Source organism: Carassius gibelio, chromosome B7 (assembly GCF_023724105.1).
Source record: "Carassius gibelio isolate Cgi1373 ecotype wild population from Czech Republic chromosome B7, carGib1.2-hapl.c, whole genome shotgun sequence".
NCBI lineage: Eukaryota > Metazoa > Chordata > Actinopteri > Cypriniformes > Cyprinidae > Carassius > Carassius gibelio.
Genome location: NC_068402.1, coordinates 22693323 through 22719674, shown reverse-complemented (window position 1 = coordinate 22719674; position 26352 = coordinate 22693323). Strand labels below are relative to the sequence as shown.

The following is a 26352-nucleotide window of genomic DNA, read 5'->3' as shown; positions in this document are numbered from 1 at the left end:
AAAAACATGTATGTACACAATATGTACATTGTAACAAATTATTAATTAAAATGTAAGTACATAGTAGTTAAGGCCACTTAATATAAAGTGGGTCCATATATATATATATATATATATATATATATATATATATATATATATATATATATATTTTTTTTTTTTTTTTTTTTTTTTTTTTTTTTTTGTATACCTTGTATGGGCAAAAATGTCAGATTTTCTCATTTCTGTTTTTCTGATGGTAGCCTACATTTAACATAGTGTGTGGACAGAATCACATCCTCTGTTTTGCACAGTTAGCACCAGTCAGGCAAATGAGATATTTACTCTACAACATGCTGTGAGGCATGTACTTTTGAGTTTCGTACTGTTAGACTTTGCAACTACGTGAATGCCAGATCTAAATTTAACCACCTTACTGGCCAGCACTGATAACAGAAGAAGTGCTTACTGGCACTGGCGCACTGCAGGGGTTGTACTGGGTCCTATAGATGCAGACCACAAGATATTCTTCCATTAATTAAATTTGTTTGAGTTTCAGGAATCCCTCTTATTTGTGCATCTCACATCGAGACCCGAGAGGTCATAATACAAACAAATGCCAAGTCATTAATTCTAGTTAATAGAGTACAGTATTTATGATATCGACCTTAGTCCATTTAATTATTTTGTGAATCTGTGATGATTATAACATAAATAAAGGGGGCGTGGTTGCATCCACCTCTAGGGGGTGGAGATTGGTAGGTTCAGGGGTGGAGCTCTGGGAGATTGGTAGGTTTAGGAATCAGGGGTGGAGACAGGTAGGTTTAGGTTTATGTAGGGTGGGAGGATCAAACCACGCCCCCTGGATCTTGTGTCCTGCAGTGAGGACCATCATGGGCCATTACTGTCACGTAACCTAACAGCGTCAGTTGCTTCGCTTCAGTAACATAAACAAATTTCCACAAATTTCACAAAAATATTAAAAATTGTAAACGACATACCTACAAAAAAAACAAGCCTGGGGTTTTCTAAATACTGTCCTGAAGCTGTGACGTTTCCAGGAATGGATCATGCTACTCATATAGTAAGAAATATGCCTCAGAAACAGAACAAATAACTTTCCTAATGAGGGGTCATTGAATAATTTACTTAACTGTTTCACTCAAAATTATTCATTCAAGAACATATACTACTATAGTATAGTGTATCCACTTGGAACTGTCTGCAGAAACAAAAATGCACAAAGGAACTCTCAATTGCATCTAAATGGTAAGTTTATCGACATCTTGTTTATTAAACTTCTTGTATAAAACAATTATTGTGCTTTTGTCCTTCAGTACAGCTGTGATTGCCTTTGTGATATTGCTTCAGTGCTGCTTTTTGCCAAAGCTCATTCCCAAACTCAAAGCTGTATAAAAGTGTTTTAAAAGAGCGAGAGCCTTTAATTTGGCAAACAGCCACCTACTATGATATTAAAGCAAAGAATCACTTTTCAAAGGAGACACTATAAAAGTAGAATGTTAAATCCTGTGCATGTACAATGATCGCTAAAGCACTCAACAATATATTTTAGATATTTATAAATTATGGTGAACTTTTCTGCATACATGTACTTTGTCAGGCAGATTAAAACTGCAGCTATGGGGTGTTGACTATAATAGAGGTCCTTAGCAGGGCTATTAATGTACTACAGTTAAAAAGACTCACTTCAGAGCCACTTCAACCATTATTTGTTAGGCTACACGTGCAAGTGCTAGAATAGACTGAGGGTTGGAGTGACATTATAAGCCAAAAGCCATGACTGTGAACCTCTGCAGTGGTTTGTATTTTCCTATTTTTTAAATAAAGTAACATTTTCTTGTCTTTCATGATGTACATTATTTAGACCCTTATTATTATTTGTGTCATAAAGACACAATTGTAGATGTAGATTGTAGATTGTAGATGGCATTTACTGTGATTTAGGTGGCCGTGTCATTTTCTATTTTCAGAAAGAGGACCCGTTTCTTAAAAGTGCCTGCCAGCTAATGGCCCTAGTTATCGCTCAAAGAAAGCTACAGACTTGGGGCTAATAGAATATGCCTTTCTGTTATTGCATTACGATGTCGGCTAGTTGCTGCTCAGTGAAAATGTTGCCTGGCCATGCTAACTGCATTAAAGTGAGTTTACACTGTGGAGAATACAACACACTTACATATCAGATGGCCTGTCTTTGTCAAGATCTCTAAATGCCAGCATGTTGGACAGAAGGGTTGACTGTACAACAGTACCGCCTATGCAGTAACAGTACCTATTTCATAACATTCATGCAATCTTTGATAGCTGCGGTTTACGTTTATTACAGCTCTTTGAAATACTTGATTTTCGTTGGTCAGTTTTGGCACAGAGCAGTCAGATATTTCCTAATATTCACTGTTTTCCATGGCAATGCTGACTTTTTATTCTGACATTTTCCTCACAATTGTGAGTGTATATTTCATGATTCAGACTTTTCTTTTCAGAATTGTGAGACTCAGACTCAGACTTAAACTTGCAGTTCTGTTGAAATAAAAGAGTCTCCGATATTGTATCTCGCAATTACGAGAAGACAAAAATTGTGAGATACTCAGAATTGTGTTGGGGGGGGGGGGGGGGGTTAGAACTGTATAGGTCCTAGGCCCTAACAGTGATGTTATTATTAAGGTTTTCTTTCATTCAAACAGAGGACATTGTTAAAATAGTCTACTGGACATCAGTCGTAGAACCTTAATGTTCTGAAGCTACGAGAATACAAAAATACTGACTTTATTCAGTGGAAGAGAAGAAATCGTTTAAATAAAATTATTTTTGTTTTCTTTCTGCACCAAAAGTCTTTCTTAACTAAGTTTCTGGGCCTTGAATGTGGTAGTTCCATTGCTGTCAATGGAGGGTCAGAGAGCTCTTGGATTTCATCAAAAATAACTTAATTTGTGTTCAGAAGATAAACGAAGGTCTTATGCGTTTTGGAACGACATGAGGGTGAGTAATTAATGACAGAATTGCATTTTTGGAAGAATTATCCATTTAACTTTGTGGCCAATACTACGTAGGCTGGTATGGCCCTAAAGAGTCTCCTCTCCGTGTATTATCAATTATGTCAGAGTTTTATTCTTTAAAGTGTAATCAAAATTGAAAGTCTTTCACATTCTTTTTATTCGTTATTCCGTCTAATTTAGTGACATTCAGCTCTAGTTATAAGCATACCGTTTATTCTCTTTCTATAGAGACTGATGACATAAGCGCCAAACGCAGTGTGGCTGTTGTGATTGGCTTGATTCTAACATAACGGCGTGATCACACGGCTGGAGAAATAGTTTGGCGTGATTCATAGCCTGAAAGCAGGGAATCAAAGATATAACCTATGTGAGAGCACAACACTACCCAAACATAATAGCCTCATTACCTGTTGTATTCCACATTAGTAGGCAGACATTAGTTTTGTTTAAACCTTTTTATAGGCAATGCTGCATAGTGAATACCCTCTACTCAATCTTAATGTTAAAAAATAGCTAAATTATCCTATTCTACTGTACTTCGAATAGGACGTTTGATTTTTCTGTGGGCACATCAGCTGCATTGTCTCGGTTGTCATAGAAACAGCGTAACTCCGGGGCTTTAATTCAGATTGATTCTCTTTCTTTTCCCTTTTGAACAGCACGCTATTTTGTATGTCACTCTCTTTTGTGCTGAAGATATCCTGCTGAGCAAAACTAGCACATAAATAACTGCGTTTATCCACACCTTTTGACAGTGCGCTCAAAAAGTGTCCTTCTTCAAAATGAAAAGCTTCATTCCAGACTGTCTGCCAGACATGAAGAGCTACAGCTCAATTATTATGTGCACCATGTGACACAGAGCAAGGCTGAAGTGCCCGGGACAAATACAGATCTGTCCTCAGACCAGCATGTGTATTTTTCACTTCATAGCTCTTTCTCGTCACTCTTTCCTGAGTGAGCCAGATTGTAGAAAGCAACAGTATAGCCACCTACACACACTGTTGATAGTGCAGATCTCTGGGCTCAGTCTTACTACAGTCATATGCCCAGTCACCCACACGAGCCGCCCACTGTCTGAGTCTTTGCTAGTGTGAACGCGGGCCATCACGAGCAGACATATAGCTGCTATGTGTGGGATTACATCCACTACTCTGAACGCATGTGGGCCAAGTGCATTACCACTGTGACATTTTCCATACTGGTTATTACACGCTAATAACGCATTGATTCATTATTTCTTATTCTGTGCGATTTGGCTTTCTCAATGATTCGAGATGGAGCAGTAGTATAAAGCTGCCCATTTACAGTTAATTATGTCATACTGCATGAATATTTTATAGAAAGAATAATGGGATAGTTCCCCCCAAAATGAAAACTGTGGCATTTATCCACCCTCGTGTTACCCCTAAAATTCTATTGGGTCCAAAACAACATTGGTGCCCATTGACTTTTTTATATCGCGGTGACGTTCGGGTAAACAAGTGATAGTTTTCACGTTTTTATGGACAAAAACACTTCAGAATAGCTGCGTTTGGTATTTGCAGGAAAAAAAAATCAAGTCATACATGTTAAAACAACATGGATGCACAAAGGATGATGGAATTTTACATTTTGGATGAAATTTTGCTCTAATTATATAATATAACATCTTCTTGATGTTGACCACAACAGTGTGGTTGTTCTTGATAAAGACAGTTCTCCCCAAAATTTTAATCTGTCATTAATTACTCACCCTCATGTCATTCCAAACCTATTAGATCTTCATTTATCTTCAGAAAACAAATTAAGATAATTTTGATGAAATCTGAGAGCTTTCTGACCCTGCATAGACAGCAAGGATATTACCACATTCAAGGTCCAGAAAGGTAGTATGGACATTGTTAAAATATTCCATGTGACATCAGCGGTTCAGCCATAATTTTATGAAGCTATGAGAATTGTCATTTTTGGGTAAACTATACCTTTAAGTAAAACTGAAACTAAATCTATTAAAATCATTTTCATTAATTGAAAAACGTGAAACAAAAAAATATATATATTGCTCAAAAACTTTTTTAAATGTTTCTTTGGTAAGTTTAGTAAGATGATGTATTAAAATGACTAAAAGTAAAACAAAAAAATTATAAATCAGTAAAAACATTAATGCTAATTTGAAATCTAAACTATAAAACAACAGAAGTAAAAAAGCTGCTAAAATAAATACTACAAAATTAGTAAGACATAAGGTAAAATTAAACAAGCAGCATAAAAATAAAATAAAAGAACACTGGTTTGCAACAGATTTCAGCCTTCGTAACGATCATCGCTCTGTCCCCCATGAGAGGCATTGAGCCTTTTGGCTCCTAAATGTGACAAGTTGATGACTTCAGCTCAGTTTTTCCATTTGCTCAGACCCTCCCTTTAAACAGTTGACCTCTGACCTTTTCATTTACGAGCAGGCAGGCTGAGAGTTTGGTTTGGTCTCCCACTGTGAGGGAACTATCAGTGGTTTTAATCTTGCTGTGCTCCTTCAGGAACAACAGCCCTGATATGGCTGCGTTAAAAGTTTAGACAAACCAGCTGCTCAGCTTAGATCTCCTGTAAAGCCTGCCGGACCCTGGCTTTGCCTCCCTGCTGCCGTCCTGCTCTCATCTATATGGTGGCTGCTCATCCACATGCACAGTGGTGAAAATATCTATATGAGAACTACAGGGACTCAAATTATAAAGCTAAATGATTAATCCATCAACTTACATTTTAAAGAAGTTAATTCCACAAATTCACTTGACAATAAATCTGCAAAAGGCATTTCATCTAGCTATAGACATAAAACACCTGTAATGTTGTTAGTATAATGTTAGAAATTATAATGAAGAAGAAGATCAAACGAAAGGATTACAATGATCCTTTAGTCCTCTTTGGAGCATTAGTGTTGTTGAACTCTTGATGTAGGGAAAAGCTTATTTATTTTCCACAGAAGAAATAACAATATTGGAATAGCATGAAGGTGATTCCACATTCATACTTTATTGTTTGATTGATTTATCAAATCCTCAATCAGTGCTTTCAACAGTTTATCAATTGAGTTTCGTCAATGAGTTGCACAAATAGGCTCCCACTGATGCATTATGTTATACTGAACCATTATACTGAATGGTAAACTGCTCCTTAACCTAGCTGTGTCTGTTTTCAGTGAGATCAGCTGTTTCTCAAATAATTATGTACAATACCTTGGACTGGCTGGTCATCCTGCAGCCCATGCATAAGACATAAGAAGTTTCAGGTCACCTGTTATTTCAGCTTGTTACCCAGGAAACACTGGAGTTGAAAAACAGAATAAGAGCCAGGAGTAACCCTACTCGCACCCCCTGATTTCAGCTGTGAAAATTGCCGTGTACTCCTGTATCGTGTTAGCAGGTGATAAGACGGTGGCAATTTTGCCGAGCACGTTCTCTGGAAACTTGAAAAATTGATTGCATTGACTGCACAGATAAAGACACAGCTGACAAGGGAGCTGGATGGAGATCAGCCAGAATCCAGTTTTAGATCGCAGACAGCTTAGTGTCTCTTTGTTTTTTAGACTCAGAACAACAATAGATGGCATTTATGATAAGTGTTTTATTATTTCATTTCATTTTTTAAATCATTAGAATTGTTTATATTTCATTTTAATCAGTTAATCTAATGGTTTCCTTGGATATCTCTCATTCTGTCCTGTCAATTAAAATACATTTTTAAGACGTGTATTTTTATTTACATGTATGACTCTAAAGAAAGCACATCAGCGAGGATAATTCCCCACTTCTAGTACTTGCCATCATCTAAATCTTGTCTAAATAAGTACTTTGTATTTGAAGCAGTATTTGAATGGAAAGAACTGAGCAGCTGATTTGAAGTTAAAATTGGTGCAGTTACGGTTAAGACTGGTGGCGAAACACACGTGCAAAGGCTTTTCTCGCAAGGTGGTGCTTTCCAGCAACAAAGCCCCGGCGGACATGTGACCTATTGAATGGTGACTGGAAAGCATGCAAGTGCTACTGTCAACACCAGTGCATAAATAAAGCTAAAGATAGGGCCTCACCACCATTGCCATCAAGCAGCTACGCTTTTTATAGGGATGCTTTGATTTATAAAAGGCAGAGGGGTCTATTTTTTGACTAACTGGTCTTCTGATGGAAACTTCTGATGGATGCATGACTGACCCCCATGGCCTGAGTGTGGCTGGGGTTTTGGGAGATAGTGCTCGGTAAAGAGTGACTGACACCATCCAGGATGAAATGTTATTGCAGTCATGGATTCCTGTGGAGGAGTTCCTCAGGGAAAACCTCGCAGTCAAGTAAGATGACAATATGACAGTGACAAGCATGAGATTCATTTCCCCTTCATGGGGAAAACAACTTCTTTTTAAATGTACAAATCTTAGGTTGTACAGAATAGCTTTTACCCTTGTAAGGCAAAATCAATTTTAGTATAGTTGAGAAACTATTTGTTTTATTTTATATTTTCAATATTTAAAACAAAATTATTTTCAAATTTTCTTAAAAAAAAAATGTTTTTCTTCTTCTTTACGTTTTGTGTGTACTTTTTTAATTTATTTGTTTCTTTTAAATATGCCTAGTTTTTATAGATTTTTTTTTATCATTGTTAGTTTTAGCTTCGTACATCAAGTTAAATGAAAAATCATTGAATTATTATGAATTATTATTGTTTATATATATATATATATATATATATATATATATATAAAAGTAAATGTTTAACGTTTCATTAAAAATACCCTATGGGTTTATCTAACTACTTAATTAATTAATTATTAATAAAATAATAACTACTTAATTAATATCAATATTTTGTTATAAGTACATTGGAAGACACTTTCAAAATGACTTTTGTACATTTTGTATATATTTGATCAATTCACATGTTCCCTGAGAACTGAACCCATGGTATAGTGTTGCTGTAATGTTTGATCTGCAGGAAACTATCTTATATTTCACACATAAGCTGAACTTCTTAGTGACCTTTGGAACATCTGAACATGTTTAATTAGGGATTGAGAATGTGAGCACAGTGTAATAGACAAGTGACCCCTGCAGTGGGAGACTGACCACTCCGACACATCTCAGTGTTGTTCTTTGGATAAAAAAGTTTGATGTGATGGCATGTTCAAGAGGGCAGCTTTTCAACTGACAGAAAGCAGAAACGGTGGCCACTTTGTTCTTCTCATCGATGGGTCAGCCTGAGTGAATTCAACAGTCACAGAATTACAGAAATAAACAATATTCCCTATCTGTGCGTATGGCGTGTAGCCTACATGCAACCATTTTTAAATGTGTGGGGGAGAGGGATTCATATATAATATAATCAGTGGGTTTAAAAGTGAGATGTCACTGTCTGTCTAATGAAGAGATGAGCAGACGGCTTTGAATCATTTCTAGTGAGTGCTGGTATTATAAGATTAGTAGGAATGGGTTAAAAAATCCCTTCAATCACATTAGGCTTTGTTGCTTTCAAATTCTTACCATTTTATTACAGTATTAAAAAATAAATGTAATTTTTGTGCTGTTTAATGTGGAGTGACAGATCGCTGTAGCACCTCAGTTCAAGAGAAGCACAATGCGTAGCACACATGAACTGATCAACTCCTCCACTTTAGCAGCTTTAGCAAGAAATAACATCCGTAGATATGTGAAAAGAAAGAGTAGCCTACAACTTACCGAAATTTGTTCCTAAACTGCCTCTTGTAATTGCTCAATCAGTGTTTCAACCACGAAAAAATGTCAGTAAAACAGCTTGTAAACAATGTCACATATTGTCACATTTACCTCAGAAAAAAAAAAAAAAAAACATATTCAGATGGTGACCATTAACTGGAGCATTTTATAATTTTTTACTGTTCTTCAATATATGTTTGAATAAATCCATCAATTTTTTTACGACAGCCACCATTTAAATGTTTATATTTGAACAAAAACAGGTTGTAGTAGAAATATTATTAGGCTATGTAATTGCAACCTATTACTATTAGCCTATTATAAAAACTTATATAGCCTAAATCAGTTCATTTTAACCTTCAATATTATAGTCATGTATTAGCCTACCAACTGACTCTCATTTATATTTTACAGCACTAATTGAGAGATTTTTTTTTCGTTGAAAAAATATGGACCTGTACCATATCCAAAATAGTCAATATTGATTTGAATTGAAAAATCTTGTGAGTCAGAATTGAATTGAATTGTGAAATTTGTGTCAAAACCCAGCCCTTATTATTAGAAGTAATGTACATTTGCTTTACAAATCCTTCCAATGTCCCGCTGAGGGTAGGGGCCACCCTGGATACGTCATTTCCAAAATATTGCAAGGCATGTCAGGATGCTACAACTCTGAATCTTTACACCTTACCGCTTTGCTGTTTGTTTGCTGTGATGATGCTGATTCAAATGGCTTGACTATGAATCAGCGAATCAATATCATTTAGTCTACGTGCAGCCAGGCCATGTCACCGTTCTCATCTGGGAAAAACCCCAGGCTGGTTGTTTCTTGTGACTAATGATGGCATCCAGGACTGTGATAAAGTAATTCTCATCAATGAAAATTGTGTGTGGGAATCAACGACCCAGCACCTCTACCAGTATTACTAGTCTATACATGAAGCAGGCATGCCTGTGGTCCCGCCGAGATTCTCGCTTCTCAGCAATGCTATTTTAGCAGGAGAGGCTCGTACTAACCCTGCCAAGCCTGTAAGCGTATACCCTGCTGGTAACTGACCCAGTCAGTCATGTCAAAGTGGATATGAGGACCATCCCTGACCCCCAACATAGGGACCACTATGATGAGTTATTGATAGCCAGAAGAGTAATCATGCTTCCTGCGTATATAGCTTCAGTGCTGTGACTAATGGTGACAGTGACAGTGAGCTGTGATTTGACAGGGTATGAATGCTCAAGATCAAGGTTGAGAAGAGAACTCCCATTGGTCTCAGCGAATGAAAGGTAGGAGGATTTCAATGAAATCTCTCCATGACGTGTACCTGGATAAAAATACCAGCGGGACATCGCATTTCACTGAAACGCACAAGATATTTCAGTGTCCTTTTATTCGTCTGATGTGTAAAGACAAAAGATTACTTGTTCAGAGGTGTATAAATGCGAAGTGTGCAAGACTGTTTGTTTGTAACCATGGTGACATCACCAGTGTAGAGATGTGGTACAGTGAATTAATCCTGGCCTACTGTACACTGACTGCCCCCTGCAGTTTAACACTCACACTTACCATCTCCTCACCAGTCCATCTACCAGTCCGCAAAAAGCTGAATAAAACAAAAAGAGAACCACTTAATGAGCATTCCAATTCACATACTATGTCCTAAAATAATTAAATCTTTTTGTGAAGAAAATTACATTAGCATTTTTAAGTGTAGTATACCAAAAGAGTAGTCAAGCTTTGGGACATCATAACTGCATCTTTAACAGACCACTCTGTTGCATAGTTATACTGTATGAATCCTGTCACTGTTTAAACTGCCCTGTCAATCAGTTACAATCAACATCATCCACTTTTCATTTCATTTCCCACTGTACTGGAGAGAACTGAAACAGCACATTGATCATCCAGACGTGGGGCTTTCATGCGGAGAATTCTCTTCATGTGTTTAATGACCACTGTAAGTATCTTTATAAAAGCTCACAGATTAAATATAATGTGGATAACATACAATATTTTTTTTTTCTCTACATAAAGGGATAGTTCATCCAAAAATGGAAATTCTGTCATCATTTACACAACCTCATGTTGTTTATTAGTCTTTTTCTGCTGAACACAAAATATGATATGTGGAAGGTATTTTGATAACCATACAGTTGCTATTAACTTTATGGAAAAAAATACTATGGAAGTCAATGGCTGCATGCAACTGTTTTGTAGTTCTGTAATGGGTTTTGTGGGCAATATTAGCTAGTAAAGTGTGCATGGATCTGCATTTTCATTTACACCAGATGAATCAGGTACCTTTGAGAAAATCACTACACTACAATTTGGGACACACTAATTCTAATTCTGAATACTACAGATAGTAAGGGGTGAAGCATTACTCTCTTTTCATTAACTGAAAACATATACATAGAGAGAGAGATTGCAGCTGAATAAAGCATGTGGTGCTCCAGCTATTAAAATAAAAGAAAATCCAATGTTAAATGAAATGTCAGTGTATTATTGTTGTCTGATGGTGTATTCTTAGCCTGTGAGTTAACAGGATCAGGAACGTGAGGCCGCATCTAAAACACCACAACACTTCATTACATTTATTTTCATGACCATGTCTCTTATGAGCAATAGCTTGGGTTTCTGATTGTATCTGGAGTCTGCTTTGCTTTCCCTCGGGCGATATTGGTTATTTCTCAGATTGAGACAGTGGTGATATCATTGATATCCAAGCTACCAAAAATATCAGCTTGCTCCTATTTTTATGACATCCAGATGCAGTTTACATTACATGACACATTGATTGCAGCCATACATTTTTTGCTTGCTCAGGTATCATCAATCTGTAGACAGAGGCTATTCTGGGAATTCTATTTCTGCAAATATGTTAAATATATACTAGACATCCAGCCTCATTCATTGTTAATGAAGCTGTAAACAGAAACATTTCCATAAATCAGACTGCTCAAATGACAGATAACAGGCAACGGAGGCAACGGAGATATGGCTCCACCTGGGATCACTTAGCAACCAAAAGCATGACATCATCACTTCATGTAAAGAATCAGATAGTATGATGTCATCAGGAAATGCATGACCTTGGAGAAAGGAAGCCTGTATGATGCTATAAATACAAGTTTGTTGTTATTTTTATTAGTGCAAATGTATAATATAATATAGTACATTAATTTAACATGTTTTGACTATTCACAGTTAAATAAAAATAATTTGATTGTCTAGTGCGCCTGTTGTAAAAATTGAAGCAAGGTTTGTTATAGTGCTTGGCTAAAACCTCTTCATATGCTGCCATCTGCTGGACATTAACGAAAAGGTGGTATACAGTGTAAAAATGTATATTTTTGAACGTTATATATTTCAGTCTTTCTACTTAAAAAAAAAAACATCTATAATATTCAATTTAATGTTTTGATGTCATTTATTATTACATTTGTGAAATTTAATAGCAAGCTCTTGAGTGAAGTCTGAATCCTACACAGAAATGTTGGTGGTGAAAGGATTTTCACTCAGAAATTGCTATTACATTTGACACATAATAACAAAGAAGCAATTGTCTTCCGATAATCTTGTTTTTTTTTTTTTTTTATACTTTTAAAAAATCATTATTAACAATGTAGACCCTTCAGGAAAAGATGTACTTAGCAAAATGTAAGTGTTCGTAACCGTTAAAGTGAGAATTAAAAAAAAAAGCACAAAACACATGTATTCTTTTGCTGTACAGTTGTAGTTACGCATGGTTTACAGTATATTCATATGATAAAGTGTTATGAAATCTATTATTTCAACTAAAATGTATCATTGTTGCAATGTAGAATTAAAAGTGAACTCAGTTTAATACAGTGCAAGTAAAAACTCTGAATGCTTGCTGTATAGATGGCATCATTTTGGCATCGCAAGCCTTTGTTTAAAAGGCTCTGTACTGTAACAAAAACTTGTTTCATATATTGTTTCCTAAAACACTTGTCACATGGCCTTTACAATTCAAGTGATTGGCTCAAAACATTTGTGTCTTGAACTGAGTGTCCATAAGCAGACATGTGCCAGTTGAGCAACTGCCCTTGAATACTAACGGATAGCTTTCTCCAGGTATTATACACCTTTAAAAAAAGTCTCATTCAAGGAAGTACCCATAGAGCAAACGTCAAGACCAGCTAATTGCAACAGACAACATGTGTTTCAGACGTTATTATTGCTCATGTCTGCTGTGCGTATCATGGCAGCACATGACTAGGCAAACAGTGAGCACCCCTCAGTCCTCCTTATTATCCTTTCTTTCCCAGCGTAATGAGCCTTATCCTGATTACCTGATGGAACAAGTCTGTGCCATTGAATATTCCACACTAAGACACTTAGACTGCTCCCTGCAGGAACATAATGATTCACAGATCGACAAGGTTAAACATTCTCCAGCCTCTGGAGAAACAGACCCTGAATTGTGAGCTGAAAAAACTGCTGTGTTATGGAAAAGCAGGCTGAGCACACATGCAGCTTTTTGGTAAAAGCTTAAGATCTTATGGGGTGTCAATATATGTAGTGCAGAACCTGATTTTACCAAGTGAGACATGTTCCTGGGACAACATCATGCTTTCCAATCACTTAAATAAAGGTCAATCTTTCTCTAATCGGTCCATCAACTCAGTTCCAAAACTCTGCTGGCTCACGTTTGTGACAAATATTGCCTTTCTATTTTTGGTGCTGATCAGTGGTTTGCGCCTTGCTGTGTAGCTTCTGTAATTCTGTGTCAAATTCTCCTGCGGACTGTAAATTGACAGAGCCCTCACCCCAGCATTCTGGATGTTGTCTTTTTACAGACATGTATTTTAGGATTCATTTTCACAGCTATTATGATTTGTCTGTCATCAACTACTGTTGTTTTTCTCAATCCGATCAGGTCATCGTTGGTTGCTGATGTCGCAGGTCTCCAAATTCTTGATTGCTCCATGCCCTTTATTTTTCCTATAGTTCTAATTGACTTTCTCGGCTTCCTCATCTTCATCCTGGTTTGTGTGTGTCATCATTGAATTCAAGACTTGGAATGCAGAAGCAATGGATATAACTGATAAGACACATTCCCTGCTTTTAATATCTGAAGAATTAATAACACAGCTGAACACTTAGAAAGACCTGTGAGGCCACTGTTTTAATACTTATGCTCACATCAGATAGGGAGATGAAACTCTAAAGGTAAGAATAAACAAATTGTAGCTGGTAAAACATCTTTGTGTTGATTCACCCAGTAATAAAATGTGACATTCTGTAGATTTGTCTCATATTAATCTTTTAACCATATTTACAGATTTCTTAACACCACAGAAAAACAAAACAATTTTGTCTTTACTGTTCCAATAATTATGGAGGACACTGTATACATATAAAAAACAATGGAACACGTTATATTAAAATACTGATGCTTCTCTGCAGATTTATTGTTTAGTGCATTTCATCAGTGGCACAGCTATAGGGATTAAGTAATATCACATATTAAAATTCACATGAAGAGTTTGCCTAATTATTTCTTGATGTTGAAATTTATCATTATATTATTGAATTTTCAGAGCACTAGCCAACGTAAATATAAAGGAACCACAACCTATCATCACAAATTAGTCCTATATTACAGCTGAAGTAGGCTTCTACTTTGTACCAAGTGTTGTGCCAGAGTTAGCTATAAAGTTAATTTGCATCTGCAGTCCCTGTAGGTTTAGGTCTCCGTGTATTGGTGCTACAGAAACTGTTGTTTATGGCTATAGGATGGAAATTCAACCAGCTATCTCAACCCAAAGATAATGGTTAATGTAACGAAATTTAAGTTTTTGTTTATCCACTTATCACCATATGAGGGCGCCAGAGAGGTTCAATCATATTTTAATAAAATTCATTAGTAAAATGAGACACGTGTTTAAAAGAAACTAATGGATATTAAGTGAGAATAATATTGTGCTGGAAGGTTGTTTGTGTGTGTTCATAGTCACTTGGGATCTCACTGTGTGCTATATGCAAGGTGAAGATGAATACAAACATGAAGAATGTCTCAAGCCTACCTCTTTTTCATTTATTGATTTTTTGAAACTAGCAGGACTGAAAGATAAGCTATTTTGGAGAAAGAACAGAAGGAATCAAAATAATTGTAACTATCTGAATGCAGTTCTTTTTAGTAGCAAACATTTTAGTGCTCAAATATAGGGACAAAAAATGTCAAACAAAGACACATGGATTATTAAAATGATTTTATTTGTACATTAAACAAACTAAATACAATATAAAATATTTATGAAACGATGCCAGCCACCAAACACCCAAAAGAAAATCCTTGCCGTTTCAGCTGGATGTAGTCCAGGAGTCGAGTCTCTGACCTGCTAGAGATCTTCTGTATCAATCCTACAGTCATGCCAGAGATTCCATTAGGAAATCCATTAATAACAGCAACTGTTTTAAAGTGCGAGCAGTGTAATCCATCAGTCATTTCAACCCCTCAAACATCACCCTCCTATTACTGTCAGAACATTTATAAGGCTTCAGTGACAGCACAGGAACATTCACTACAGAACGCAGTGTTGATAAGAGTCTGTAAAAACTTCATGAACTCAACAGTCAGGTAAACAAATTACATTACTGAGTCACTTTCATCTATTAATGCAACTTTCAGTGATAATGGAGTGCCATCCTGCCACCACCAAGTCTGTGTTCCTAAAAGCACCACGAGCCTTACTACGAACAACTTAAACCTCACACATGCCCTATATCAAAAGTTAAGAGTCTCTGGTGGCCACTAACAGATCCTGGATTACAGACTATAGCAGAGAGCAAGCTTTTCAGATCCCATCAGCTTGGACCCTTTGAAAGCACAAATATCTCAGCCACCAGCAACAAGGACCTGTTTGCACAAGCCTGATCAAGGTGGATGAGAAGGGATCTAAAAACACAGAGCCCTGGATTCAAAGAGCTCAACGTCACAGTCAAACTGTGTTTGAGGTCACTGGCCAAAACCTTTAAGCAGCAGGAAGAGAGAGACATGACTGAACAAACCCCACACCCTTCTAATTCATCTTTCAACCTCCGAGGTGACTCCAATACATGCGATCACAACTGGTGGTCCAGGCTACTCAAAAGAAGCCCGCACCGTCCTGCCTTTCAGCGGCTGTGGTGGGCGGAAGTTGTTCTCCATGTGCTTTCGGTCATCATCTTCCTCTCCGTTAAACAGCAGTGTCCGGAACTTTCCCATCTAAGTCCAAAAAGCATGAAAAACAGCATGTGAGACAGAACCTAGCAAAGTTACATGCTGCACTGCAAAAGAAATCCACTTTGGTACCAAGTCTTATGTAACAGGCTTGGTTCTCCTACTGTGAATCTCCTAAGCTATTGCTACTTATAGCTCAATCATTTTAATAAGCTGTACAAGATCAAAGTCATGCCAGACACACTATGCTGCCAACATGCCAAACTGCTCATGCTTGCTTTAATTCAATTTCCTTGTACAAAGTCTGAGGGACTTGACAAGAGCCAGGAGACCAAATCCACAGTCCAGTCTTTCAGAAGGACATAGACATATGGATCTAGCAGTATGACACTTCAAAGCAAAGGACACGCGCTACTAATCTAAAGTTTGTCATCAGTAAGAATGTTTAAAACTCAAGCTTTTTTTTTTTTTTTTTTTTTTTTTTTTTTTTTAATTGTAGGCATTTATATAACTTAAATACAATTTAACTTGTTGAATATTCAGTAGCCATTATTTCAGTCTTGTGTCACATGATTCTTGATTAATATGCTGCTTTGGTGCTCTTCCTTATCAGTGTTGGAAACATTTGTGCTGCTTAAAACGGTGATATATTTGATATGTTAAATGGAAAATAACAGCATTTTATTTGAAAAAGAGGTAGTCTTTCCCGTCATCTTTATCCAGTTTACTGTAACTTGCTGACTAAAAGCTAATAAATACTGTAAGTGTAGTGTATATGCAGCATAAATCTGGGGATGCATGTGCGCGTGTCCACAAGTATAGTAAAACCTGAAATTTTGACATTGTGCGTGTACCGCAGGCCGGTCCCCACACACACAAATATGTAATTTATCCAATACGAGACATGCAATCATGTCTGCAGATGAGATCATTTCTGACCAGATCCACCGTCACCACCAGCATATGGGATACTGTGGACCATCCCTATTTCACATCAGTACCAATGATTCTGATTCAGCAGGAGTGGTTCCCACATTCATCTCCCTCCACAATCATTCATTATCATAAACTGACATCTGACAACAGACCAGATGATGGTCATGACAAACACCAGCAATTCAGTTCATAAATAAGGTTAATAAAGTTAAGAAAACCAAAAAGCAACCCACCTGCTTATCTGACACATAAATGGGTTCTTTCAGCACGATCCATGTGACGCTCTCATACAGTGGAGGAGTTGTGAGAGAGCCTGGGTACGTCCAATACTCCAGACTGTTCGGCAGGAGGCACTTAGGGTTAAAGCCTTTAAAATTAATAACACTTCCCTACAAGAGAAAAAAAAAGTGTCCAAATTTTTTTATTATTAGCTTTCTACACTACTGGATATTTGATGAGGGTCTTTGCATAAACAAATGTGAAGTGAATAAGAATATTGAAGAAAATTTGTAAAATTAAAGAATGATGCATAAATAGGGTTAAAAATAATGCTGAGGAAACAGAGGATTACTCCAAATACAAAAAAAGTGTGATAAAAAACACTTGAAAGAAAGATGCTAATTTGAATCCTTAGAACCTGATATTTCAAGAGAAATATCTCCAAATTAAAAAAAAAAAAAAAAAAAAAAATCAGATGCAAAAAGGACTAAAGTGACAAGCTACTTGAAGACCTCCATTAATTTAATGTATTCATGTATTCTCTCAAAAATAGCGTAACGAAATTCTTTTTTTTTTTTTTTTTTTTTTACATTTACTACATAACACACATACCTTGAATTTAACCATATACAAGGCATCTGTTATCTGATGAAGAGCTCTGTGCACATCACCGAGCTATAAAAAAAATAAACAATGGTAAAATATGCACTTTAATGTGGATTTATATAATTCTGTATTTGATTGTTATTTATCTTAATAGTAATAAAATAAAAAAAAATAATTTTTGAAAAATTTATTTTCTCTAGCCTCAAGATCAGTTTGTTTCTTCATCTGAACTGGTTTGGAGATATTTAGCATTACATCATTTGCTCAGCAATGGAAAAACATCAAAATATTCCACAATTTGTATCTAAAAAATAAATTGTTTTTATCTAAATAAAACATGCTTCAAAAGACATCAACTGTTGGACTGGATTACTTTTTAGGATTGTGATGTTTTTATCAGATCTGATGGCACCCATTCACTGCTGAGGATCCATTGGCAAGCAAGTGATGCAATGCTAAATTTCTCCAAATCGGTTCTGATGAATAAACGATGCAAATCTTGGACAGCCCAAAAGAGAGGAAGGAGCTATTAAAGGAGTACTGATTCACACGAAGACTAACTTCCAGAAAGATGGCGAGGACAGCCAGGCCATCAGGTGCTGCTGCTGCCTCACCAAAGGACTTGTACTTTATAGCATTCCAATGAACCAGATGAAGCTGGAGAGAGACAGAGTTCAGGCCAAAAGATTGTAACAAAGACTGTACAGACTAGTTAAAGTCCCTGTTCTGCCCGCTCACCTCAGAAGCGTAGGTTTTCCCACCAACCGTATGCTCCGAGCCACGGCAACCCTTGCCTCCCCAGTGGAAGTGAAACTGTTTAAGTCTGTACATGTCTTCCAGAGGACCTCCCTGGATCACTGACAAAGGAAAGAGCAGTTTAAGGGGCCATTCCCTTTGGATGGGATTTATTTTTTCTAAATTCTAAAAATAAAGACACAGGCCAGAATGAAACCAAATGCAGGGTATTGACAAGGAATACTCTGGAATGTCATGACTGTTAAATGAAATTGCTCGCATCAAAAATAGTAACTTTATTCATTCTGCAGTCTTTAAGGGAAGAGAATGTGGTTTTGTTTTAAATTTGTAATTTTACTCAAATTAAAACCTTAGTTTTTTTTTCTAATTGAAGTTTTTTTTTTTTTATCAAATATTTATCCAAGTTACTGAAAATGTTGTACTGTACATAATTGAACAGTGGCTGTGCACAACATGAGAGCTGGGAGTAGAAGCAGAAACTAGTTGTGTGCAAAACCTCAAATATGAAGCCGAACTAAATGTTCTTCTCTGAACATCTCGAGACCAATCAACCAACTAATGACAGTCTCATATTTAAAGCAGCATTAATGTTAGATGACTGATGCCAACCTGATCTCTCATCCGAGTCCGTGAACTCCACCACCACAGAATGGCCGTTGTTTGATATGCTGACAGAGGTGCAATTGTTGTAACACAGCGAGATAGGAGACAGTCTGGCATCAAATACTGCCTCAGCGGGGACTATATCAATAGGTGACTGGTGGTTACCCTCAGCAATGGGATAGTCTTTGTGCCATTCTGATGGACCTAGAAAAACAAATATATTAACCAACCAGACATCAATGAATGTAATAATAAGTTAACAATGTACTGTATTGTATTGCAGATGATATGAATGATGATGATGACATATACAGACAGTGTTATAAGTTATATGCACAGGCAAACACCATAGCATGTAAGTTTAGTTACTGTTCTACTCGAGTTAAAGTGGCTCTGTTCAAAGCTTACTGTACACCTCTCTATACAGCCCATCTGTGGTCTTCTTACAAAAAATCTAGCATGCACAAGTTACAAGTTGCCTACAATGATGCAATGAGAATTTTACTCAAGGTTCCCAGAGGAGGGAGTGCTAGTCAGATGTTTGTATCTGTAGGAGTAACCACACTGAAAGCACTTTTAAGAAATTTGAATGTTTAAATTTATGCAATGTCTGGATGAGTCTTCTAACAGTATCATGGTGGCACTCTTAAATCCCTTAGTGAGTTGCTACAGGTACACATCCAGACTGAGAGTGCATTGGCTGAAATGTCTGTATGTATTTTAATTATTGTATTTGCCTTTCTTTCTTTTTTTCTTACTGATTGTTGTGGTTTGTTTTGTTTGTTTTTATCTGTCCTGTCTTGCGTGGCTTTTGGACATGAATGAGTCTGGCAAATAAACTGAATTGAACTGAATATTGTAACTTGACCTATATTTCTATGTCTTCTAATGTTTGTCTCAGTGAACTGTAGCAGGATGCCAGTCTTAAGTCACATATAGCCTGGTTACACGGTTTAAGCAACAACTATCCCTTTAAAAGATAACTGGGCTAATCTAGCATTAACAGTGGAAGGAGCAACCAAATATGCTACACCAAATCTAACGACAGATGACTGGACATATTAGTGATTGGGTACAAGCACAAAAACTGGCTCACTATAGGCTGGCTATAGATCTTATTAGAGTCTGTCTTAGTGTTACGGTTTAACTGGGGGATTCAAAATTAATAATAGTTAGTGATAATGAAGCTTTTTACTAATTTGGCTGGAATACTCGTCAAGCTGATCTTGATATTCACATTTCTTTTTTTTGTGTGAAGTTGTGCATTTCATTAGCCTGACTTCGTCATACTCAGGTTAGCATTTCATAAAATCTGGATGGCATTTTCTTGTCAAACTCTGGCTAGTCCATTCACACCAAAACAGAAAACTTAATTAGTGGCCACACAAACAGACAACAGTTTAAGTAGCCCATGTAAGTGTGATGCGGTTTATGTTCTGTGAACATAACCGCTATAATATCTGCTTGATTCTAGCACACATTCTCACCATCTCTAGCCATGGCCGCGGGAAGTGGGGGTGCTGGGGGTGCTGCAGCACCCCCTAGTGACGAGAGGGAGATAAAAAAAAAAATGTAGGCCTATTAAAATATTTGTAACGCGCTTGTAACTTTTATTTTTTTGTGGCAACAAGTGTGGGATCAGCTTTGACTAGCCAAGCAATTGTAAGTAGTACACTATAGTATTTTTTTAAGGTGGTGGGGATGGAGAGTATTATTTCGTTCGTGTGTTCTTTGTGTAATGGTTGTGGAGAACTGTTAAATAACGTTTAAATAGTAGGGCTGGGTATCGATTCTGATGTTCCAGATCGATTCGATTTCGATTCACAAGCTCTCAAATCGATTCTATTTCGATTCTCGATTCGATTTTCGATTCGATTTTCTATTAGAGATGTAATCGGGCCTTAAAAGATAAGCCCGACATGTCCCGAGCCGACACGTACATTTTGATTGACAGCTTTTTGAGAGCCCGAACCCATTTACAACCCGACATTATTCAAATGTACGCAGCACACAGCTCTTTTGCCTTTTGTCAGGAATGAGTCATTTATACATAGTTTAACATAATTTATACATGACTAACGTAATAGGCCACTTGGAAGTTTGAACAAATAAATGAAATAAGTCCTCTGTAACATCGTAACATCTCAGCACTCTATAAATAGCCCTAGGTATAGGCTCATTTAGCATATAAATAGGCCAACGCACCAATAAAAACAAGTCTTTCTTAAAAAATTTAATTAAGATAAATTATAAATTAAGATGGGTATTTGGCAATAACGAAATGAATTAAGATAAAGGCTCTGCCGGATTTGCTTCGCCATAGCAGCTGACATAATAAAATAATAATGCCAACATTAGCTTATATAGCCTACTCTGTCTACATTATGCATTTAAGACTCAAGTAATATTTAGTTATTATTTGAAAAACATTTACTCACCAAGATTAGGTAAGGCCTAAGTGTTTATGTGGAGGAAAATCACTGAATCCACTGTAGATGTCTTCAGCGCGCTCCTGCGCTCACTGATGGTGCGTCATTATTCACTCATTATTCTCATTATAAACAAGGTCAAAACTTTTCCAAACCTCAGACTTTGCTTTAGTTGCTGGTGCTACCAAAACGTAATCGTCAGAAGCAAGCCTCCGTTTCAACTACTCAGCATACATTTTCGCATATTTCTCGCGCTAATCGAAACATTACATGACCGCTCATTTACCGTACGAGCCCGAGCCCGGCCCGATTGGTTCGATTGGCAATGGGATTCTTCACACTGCCTGAACATGTGCAATTGTGCTTTTGAAGACAACTGACCACGCGCACCTGTCCGCGCGGTTGTCTGCTCAGACTCGGTACACACTCTCCGATGGCGATGTTTACATCAAGCCTGCATAGCGGTCCATAGCGGACTCGAGGACGCAGAAAGTATAAGAGGCTTTAAGATGCAGTCTGTAAGACGCGAACGGGAGCATGAACTGACGCACATTGCAGAAAATGGAACCACTGCTTTAAACTGAATGAATGAATGATAGGTTCGTTGGTAACATCGCACAAGGCACATAAGAGGGTGACATCTAGTGGAGAAGATTTGTAATTAGATTAACGCTAATCTTACGTTCAATGTATGCGGAAATAAATACGGGAAAAAAATCGATTCATGGCCTTTGAGAATCGATTTTGAATCGACCACATTTTAAAAAACGATTAATCGAAAAATCTATTTTTTACCCAGCCATATTAAATAGTCGGAGTCTCTGAGATTCCTTGTTGTTTGTGTAAAAAGGTTGGAGATGGAGACAGAAAGCTTTATACTGTGCGTGTGTTCTTTGCGTAATGGATGTGGAGAACTGTTCAATAAACAAATTGCTTAAATAGTCAGAGATTATTTCCTTGTGGTGTGCGTAAAAAGATTTTGGAGTTAATAGAGTTCCGTGTGACATAAACGTGCAGTGACTCAAGCCAGCTGACCAAATCGATTGCATTGTTTTAGCGTTATTGTGAAGTTTGATTAATATTATATTTTGTTGTAATATTATTTGTTGTATCTAAATGAGTTGCATGTATGTATAGGCTATCTGAAATTGTAATGAAAGTAATTATTTCGTTTTTTTTCGATTATTAAACTATTATTTAAACTATTATTTCTGATTCTGCTTCTGCTTCAGATTAATAGCGCATTGCGCATATCTGAGAACTGATGTCTGTGTGTTTCAGACCCTGGCTGGCTGTGCACTGAAGTGTATATGACAATAAAGTAGTAAATCTCAATGTATATATTTTTTAAATGTATTTTAAATAGGCCTATAGGCTCATAGGTTTTTTGTAAAGAAAATAAAAAAAAATTCACAGCACCCCCTGTTCAAAATTACTTCCCGCGGCCCTGTCTCTAGCTCACAAAAAAAAAAAAAAAATAATAAATTTAAAAAAAAAAGGGTTCAGCAGCTAGTTATTGCTGCATACATCACAGCAGAGCCAGGCCAGCAGTCTGAGACCGGATGTTAGTTTGGAGATTAGGATAAACTGATGTCTATTCAATTCAAGTTTATTTGTATAGCGCTTTTTATAATACAAATCGTTACAAAGCAACTTTACAGAAAATTATGTTTCTACAATATTTAGTAATAACTTATAAGTGGTGACTCAGTTTGTGCACGTATGACAGGATTTGTAGAAAAATGTATACAAGTCGTAGTCAGCCAGATGATTTTCTAGCGATAAATATACATTTTATTTTCATAATATTCACTCAGTGAATGTACGTTACTCGCTTGTTCGTTGTTGCGAAGATTTTTCAGATTCGCATATAGTGGGCAAGGGTTTGATCCGTCAGACGGAGCGAAATCGCAAGGAAGAATCTGAATCTGGGCCACAGCTATGCTAGGCGATAGCAGCGTCCATAGCAACCAAAACGTTGCAGTTTCACGTTATTCTGGCGAGATATGAAAAATCTTCGCAACAACGAACAAGCGAGTGATTATGTACATTCACTCAGTGAATATTATGAAAATAAAATGTATATTTCTCGCTAGAAATGTAATTAAAACTTTTCATGCAGAAAATAAGTCAAAATATTGATTTTTTTTTTTTTTCACTAAAAATGAGAGAAATGTCCGCCATGTTTTTTGTTCTCACGGTCGGAACCTTGAAAGTCAAGTGACTTCTTTTACTGTCTATGCTTGGAAGCAAAAAAAAAAAAAAAAAAAGTCATAAAATTCAAGGGCCATTATTGTAACCCCTCTACTTTTTGCACTTTGGACCAACGTAGTCAAGGTACGTTTTTATATGTGACTGGGTTGCAACGTTTTACATACAGACCTCTGTAAAAAAAAATATATATATATATATATATATACACATGTGCATGGCTTCTCTGTAATAAAACTCATGCATTCAGATGACGATGCTCAAGTTAGTTTTGTGTTTTGATGAACCCGCAAACGCAATTCTCACAAGGTAGTCACAGCATGTTCAACATTTATTTAGACATTTTATTTCATATAATAATAATAATAGTAATAAATTAATTAAAATGGACTAATAATCGTTTAGAAATTTGTCTGTGGTTCAAATGGTATTCTGCCTTGCATTCTAGCTCTTAAAAAAATTAAATTAGCAAAAAGGCAAACATAGTATTAGCATATTCTTGAAAGCAGTTGCAAGCATTTCAGAAATAAAATACTTTTGTTGTTGTTGTTGAATGCATGAATTGTACTGTGAAGTTACTGCACGGTGCTGGGCAGTGGTCAAAACCGATTTACAAAAAGACATTTGGGGATTGACGCTTAATTGTAAACTCATATTCAGACGGGAATTAAGTTAAATGACTGCAATTAACTTACCGTTGTCCTTCCCATATCCCCAGTGATGGCCAGTCATTGCTCCCTCTTCTATGAACACAGGATCAAGATGTTGTAAGGAGCACAGAAGAGTCTAGAATGGTGCAGATTTAGAGGAGAGTTGTGTGTGAGGCGAGTCTAATCATGACAGCGGTAACAGGTGAATGAATTGATTGACAGATGAGCTGATCCGATCTGGCCCCGCCTCCTCTAAAGCCGATTGAGCTTTGTGTTGAGGAGGACTTATGTCTGGACATGTTAAATATTTGAATTCTTTGAATTAGTATATGTAATTGTACTGTCGACTGAAAATGTATAATTTCATCTGAGATTTGAAAAGTAAAACGTCGAGTGCGAATTCTATTTAAAAAGTGAGCATCATTGTCCCCTCTTTAGCTTTGGAAAGGTACTTAAGGGAGCACATTAGCCTACATCGTTGTTTTGGACATACCACTGACACTTCATAACATTCAGAATGCAGAATAATACTTCGCTATTAATACTTGCTTCAAATAGCCTAGTTATTCAATTTATTTCACTTTATGTAGGCAATAGTGTGGGAGCCTTAAATAACCTTTGAAGCATCAGCACTAAACAATGTGTTAAACAGATTCAAATTAACATTTTACCATTATAAATGATATATTTATTTGAAAATATAGGCTAATAATAGCTTATTGAGAATAAAACATGTTGTTTATAAAGGTTAAGATTAAGGTTTGAATAAATCAAAAGCAATTGCCTTAACAGACAATTACCTCACAAATGACCTCTACCTGTGAATCATTAATGCAGAACCACATTGTCCGAATAAAACCTCATAGCTACGTGATCATTACGTGGTTCAGGGTGAAATCTTGCCCACTCTCATCTCTGATCACTGTCTACTTGAGAATCTGTGGCACTGTTTCAAAATAAGGTGCCTGCAGCAAACATGGGACAAATCATCCTGGGAAAATGGTTCAAAATAACTAATACAATTTGTGTATAATATAATAATACTTCTGTTTGTTCGTTCGTCCATTCTTTGCTTTTTTGAAGGCTGGACCCCAGACTGATGATTACATGAATATTAAGATATTTTTTCAGTTTCAATAATAATAACAACAACTAGTGATAATGAAGCTTTTTAATAATTTGGCTGGAGTTTTTTCCACATTCAAATAACAGATCCTAGAGAAAGAGATGTGGACATATGTTAAAATTGTAAGATAGCTGCATGCATGTGAAAACTGCTGTGACAGCAATAAAAAAAGTAACACCAGCAAAAAGTGCACTATGATGAGACATTTACACTTTGCTCTAACAGCATGCTTGTGTTACTTCAAAACAATGACTTAAATATGATGCAATAAAAATAATGTGTTTGAGCCAGAGCTGCTGTCTGGGAGGCTTACCTCAAGTCTATAACTGTAATTCAAGTCAAAATTTAATAACACCAAAATAGCTAGGCAACTTTAAGTAGGACCAATGAAAGTTCACTTCATATGCCACGTCAGAGATTGCACTACAGTTGTAGAGCTGTCAAAACAAGAAAATCAATGCAATGCAAAAATAAATATTATAAATACACTCTTAAAAATAAAGGAAGAACCATTTTTGGTTCCACAAAGAACCATTCAGTCAAAGGTTCTTTAAAGAACAATCTCTTTATTACCTTTTCATAATCTGAAAAACCTTCTTTCGTCCACAAAGAAGCATTACGAAGCAGCTTATTTTTAAGAGTGTCGAAGAAAACAGAGTAGTCACTGGGTTTGGAGATGTTATAGCCTACTGAATGTGTAATTATCTATTTATGATATGGTAGCACTATACATTTGATGTATTTGGCAAAGTGACTTGTATTGCTTTTTAGAGCAATTAGTTCATGCATTTTTATCAAATATTTCATCAATTTAGAACAATTAGTTCATGCATTTACTGTGGTCTATAGCGAGACAAAAAACATAAATAAAAAAATAAATAAAAAAAACACTGACAACTGATTATTTCTGTTTTGATAAATATATATTATATATTGCTAGATCCAA

The 26352-nt window shown here is 36.4% G+C and overlaps 1 protein-coding gene across 1 annotated transcript; it reads right to left on the bottom strand.

The window, feature by feature from the left end:
• Positions 1-14905: 14905 nt before the first annotated feature.
• Positions 14906-24540, bottom strand: LOC127961698 (carbonic anhydrase 7). The gene is made up of 7 exons (XM_052560930.1): positions 24326-24540; positions 18997-19194; positions 18370-18488; positions 18193-18288; positions 17638-17700; positions 17040-17195; positions 14906-15915 (listed from the first exon to the last, which is right to left on the bottom strand). The coding sequence occupies exons 1-7, from the start codon at positions 24360-24362 to the stop codon at positions 15793-15795; spliced, it is 792 nt and encodes a 263-aa protein (XP_052416890.1). The 5' UTR covers positions 24363-24540; the 3' UTR covers positions 14906-15792.
• Positions 24541-26352: the final 1812 nt, after the last annotated feature.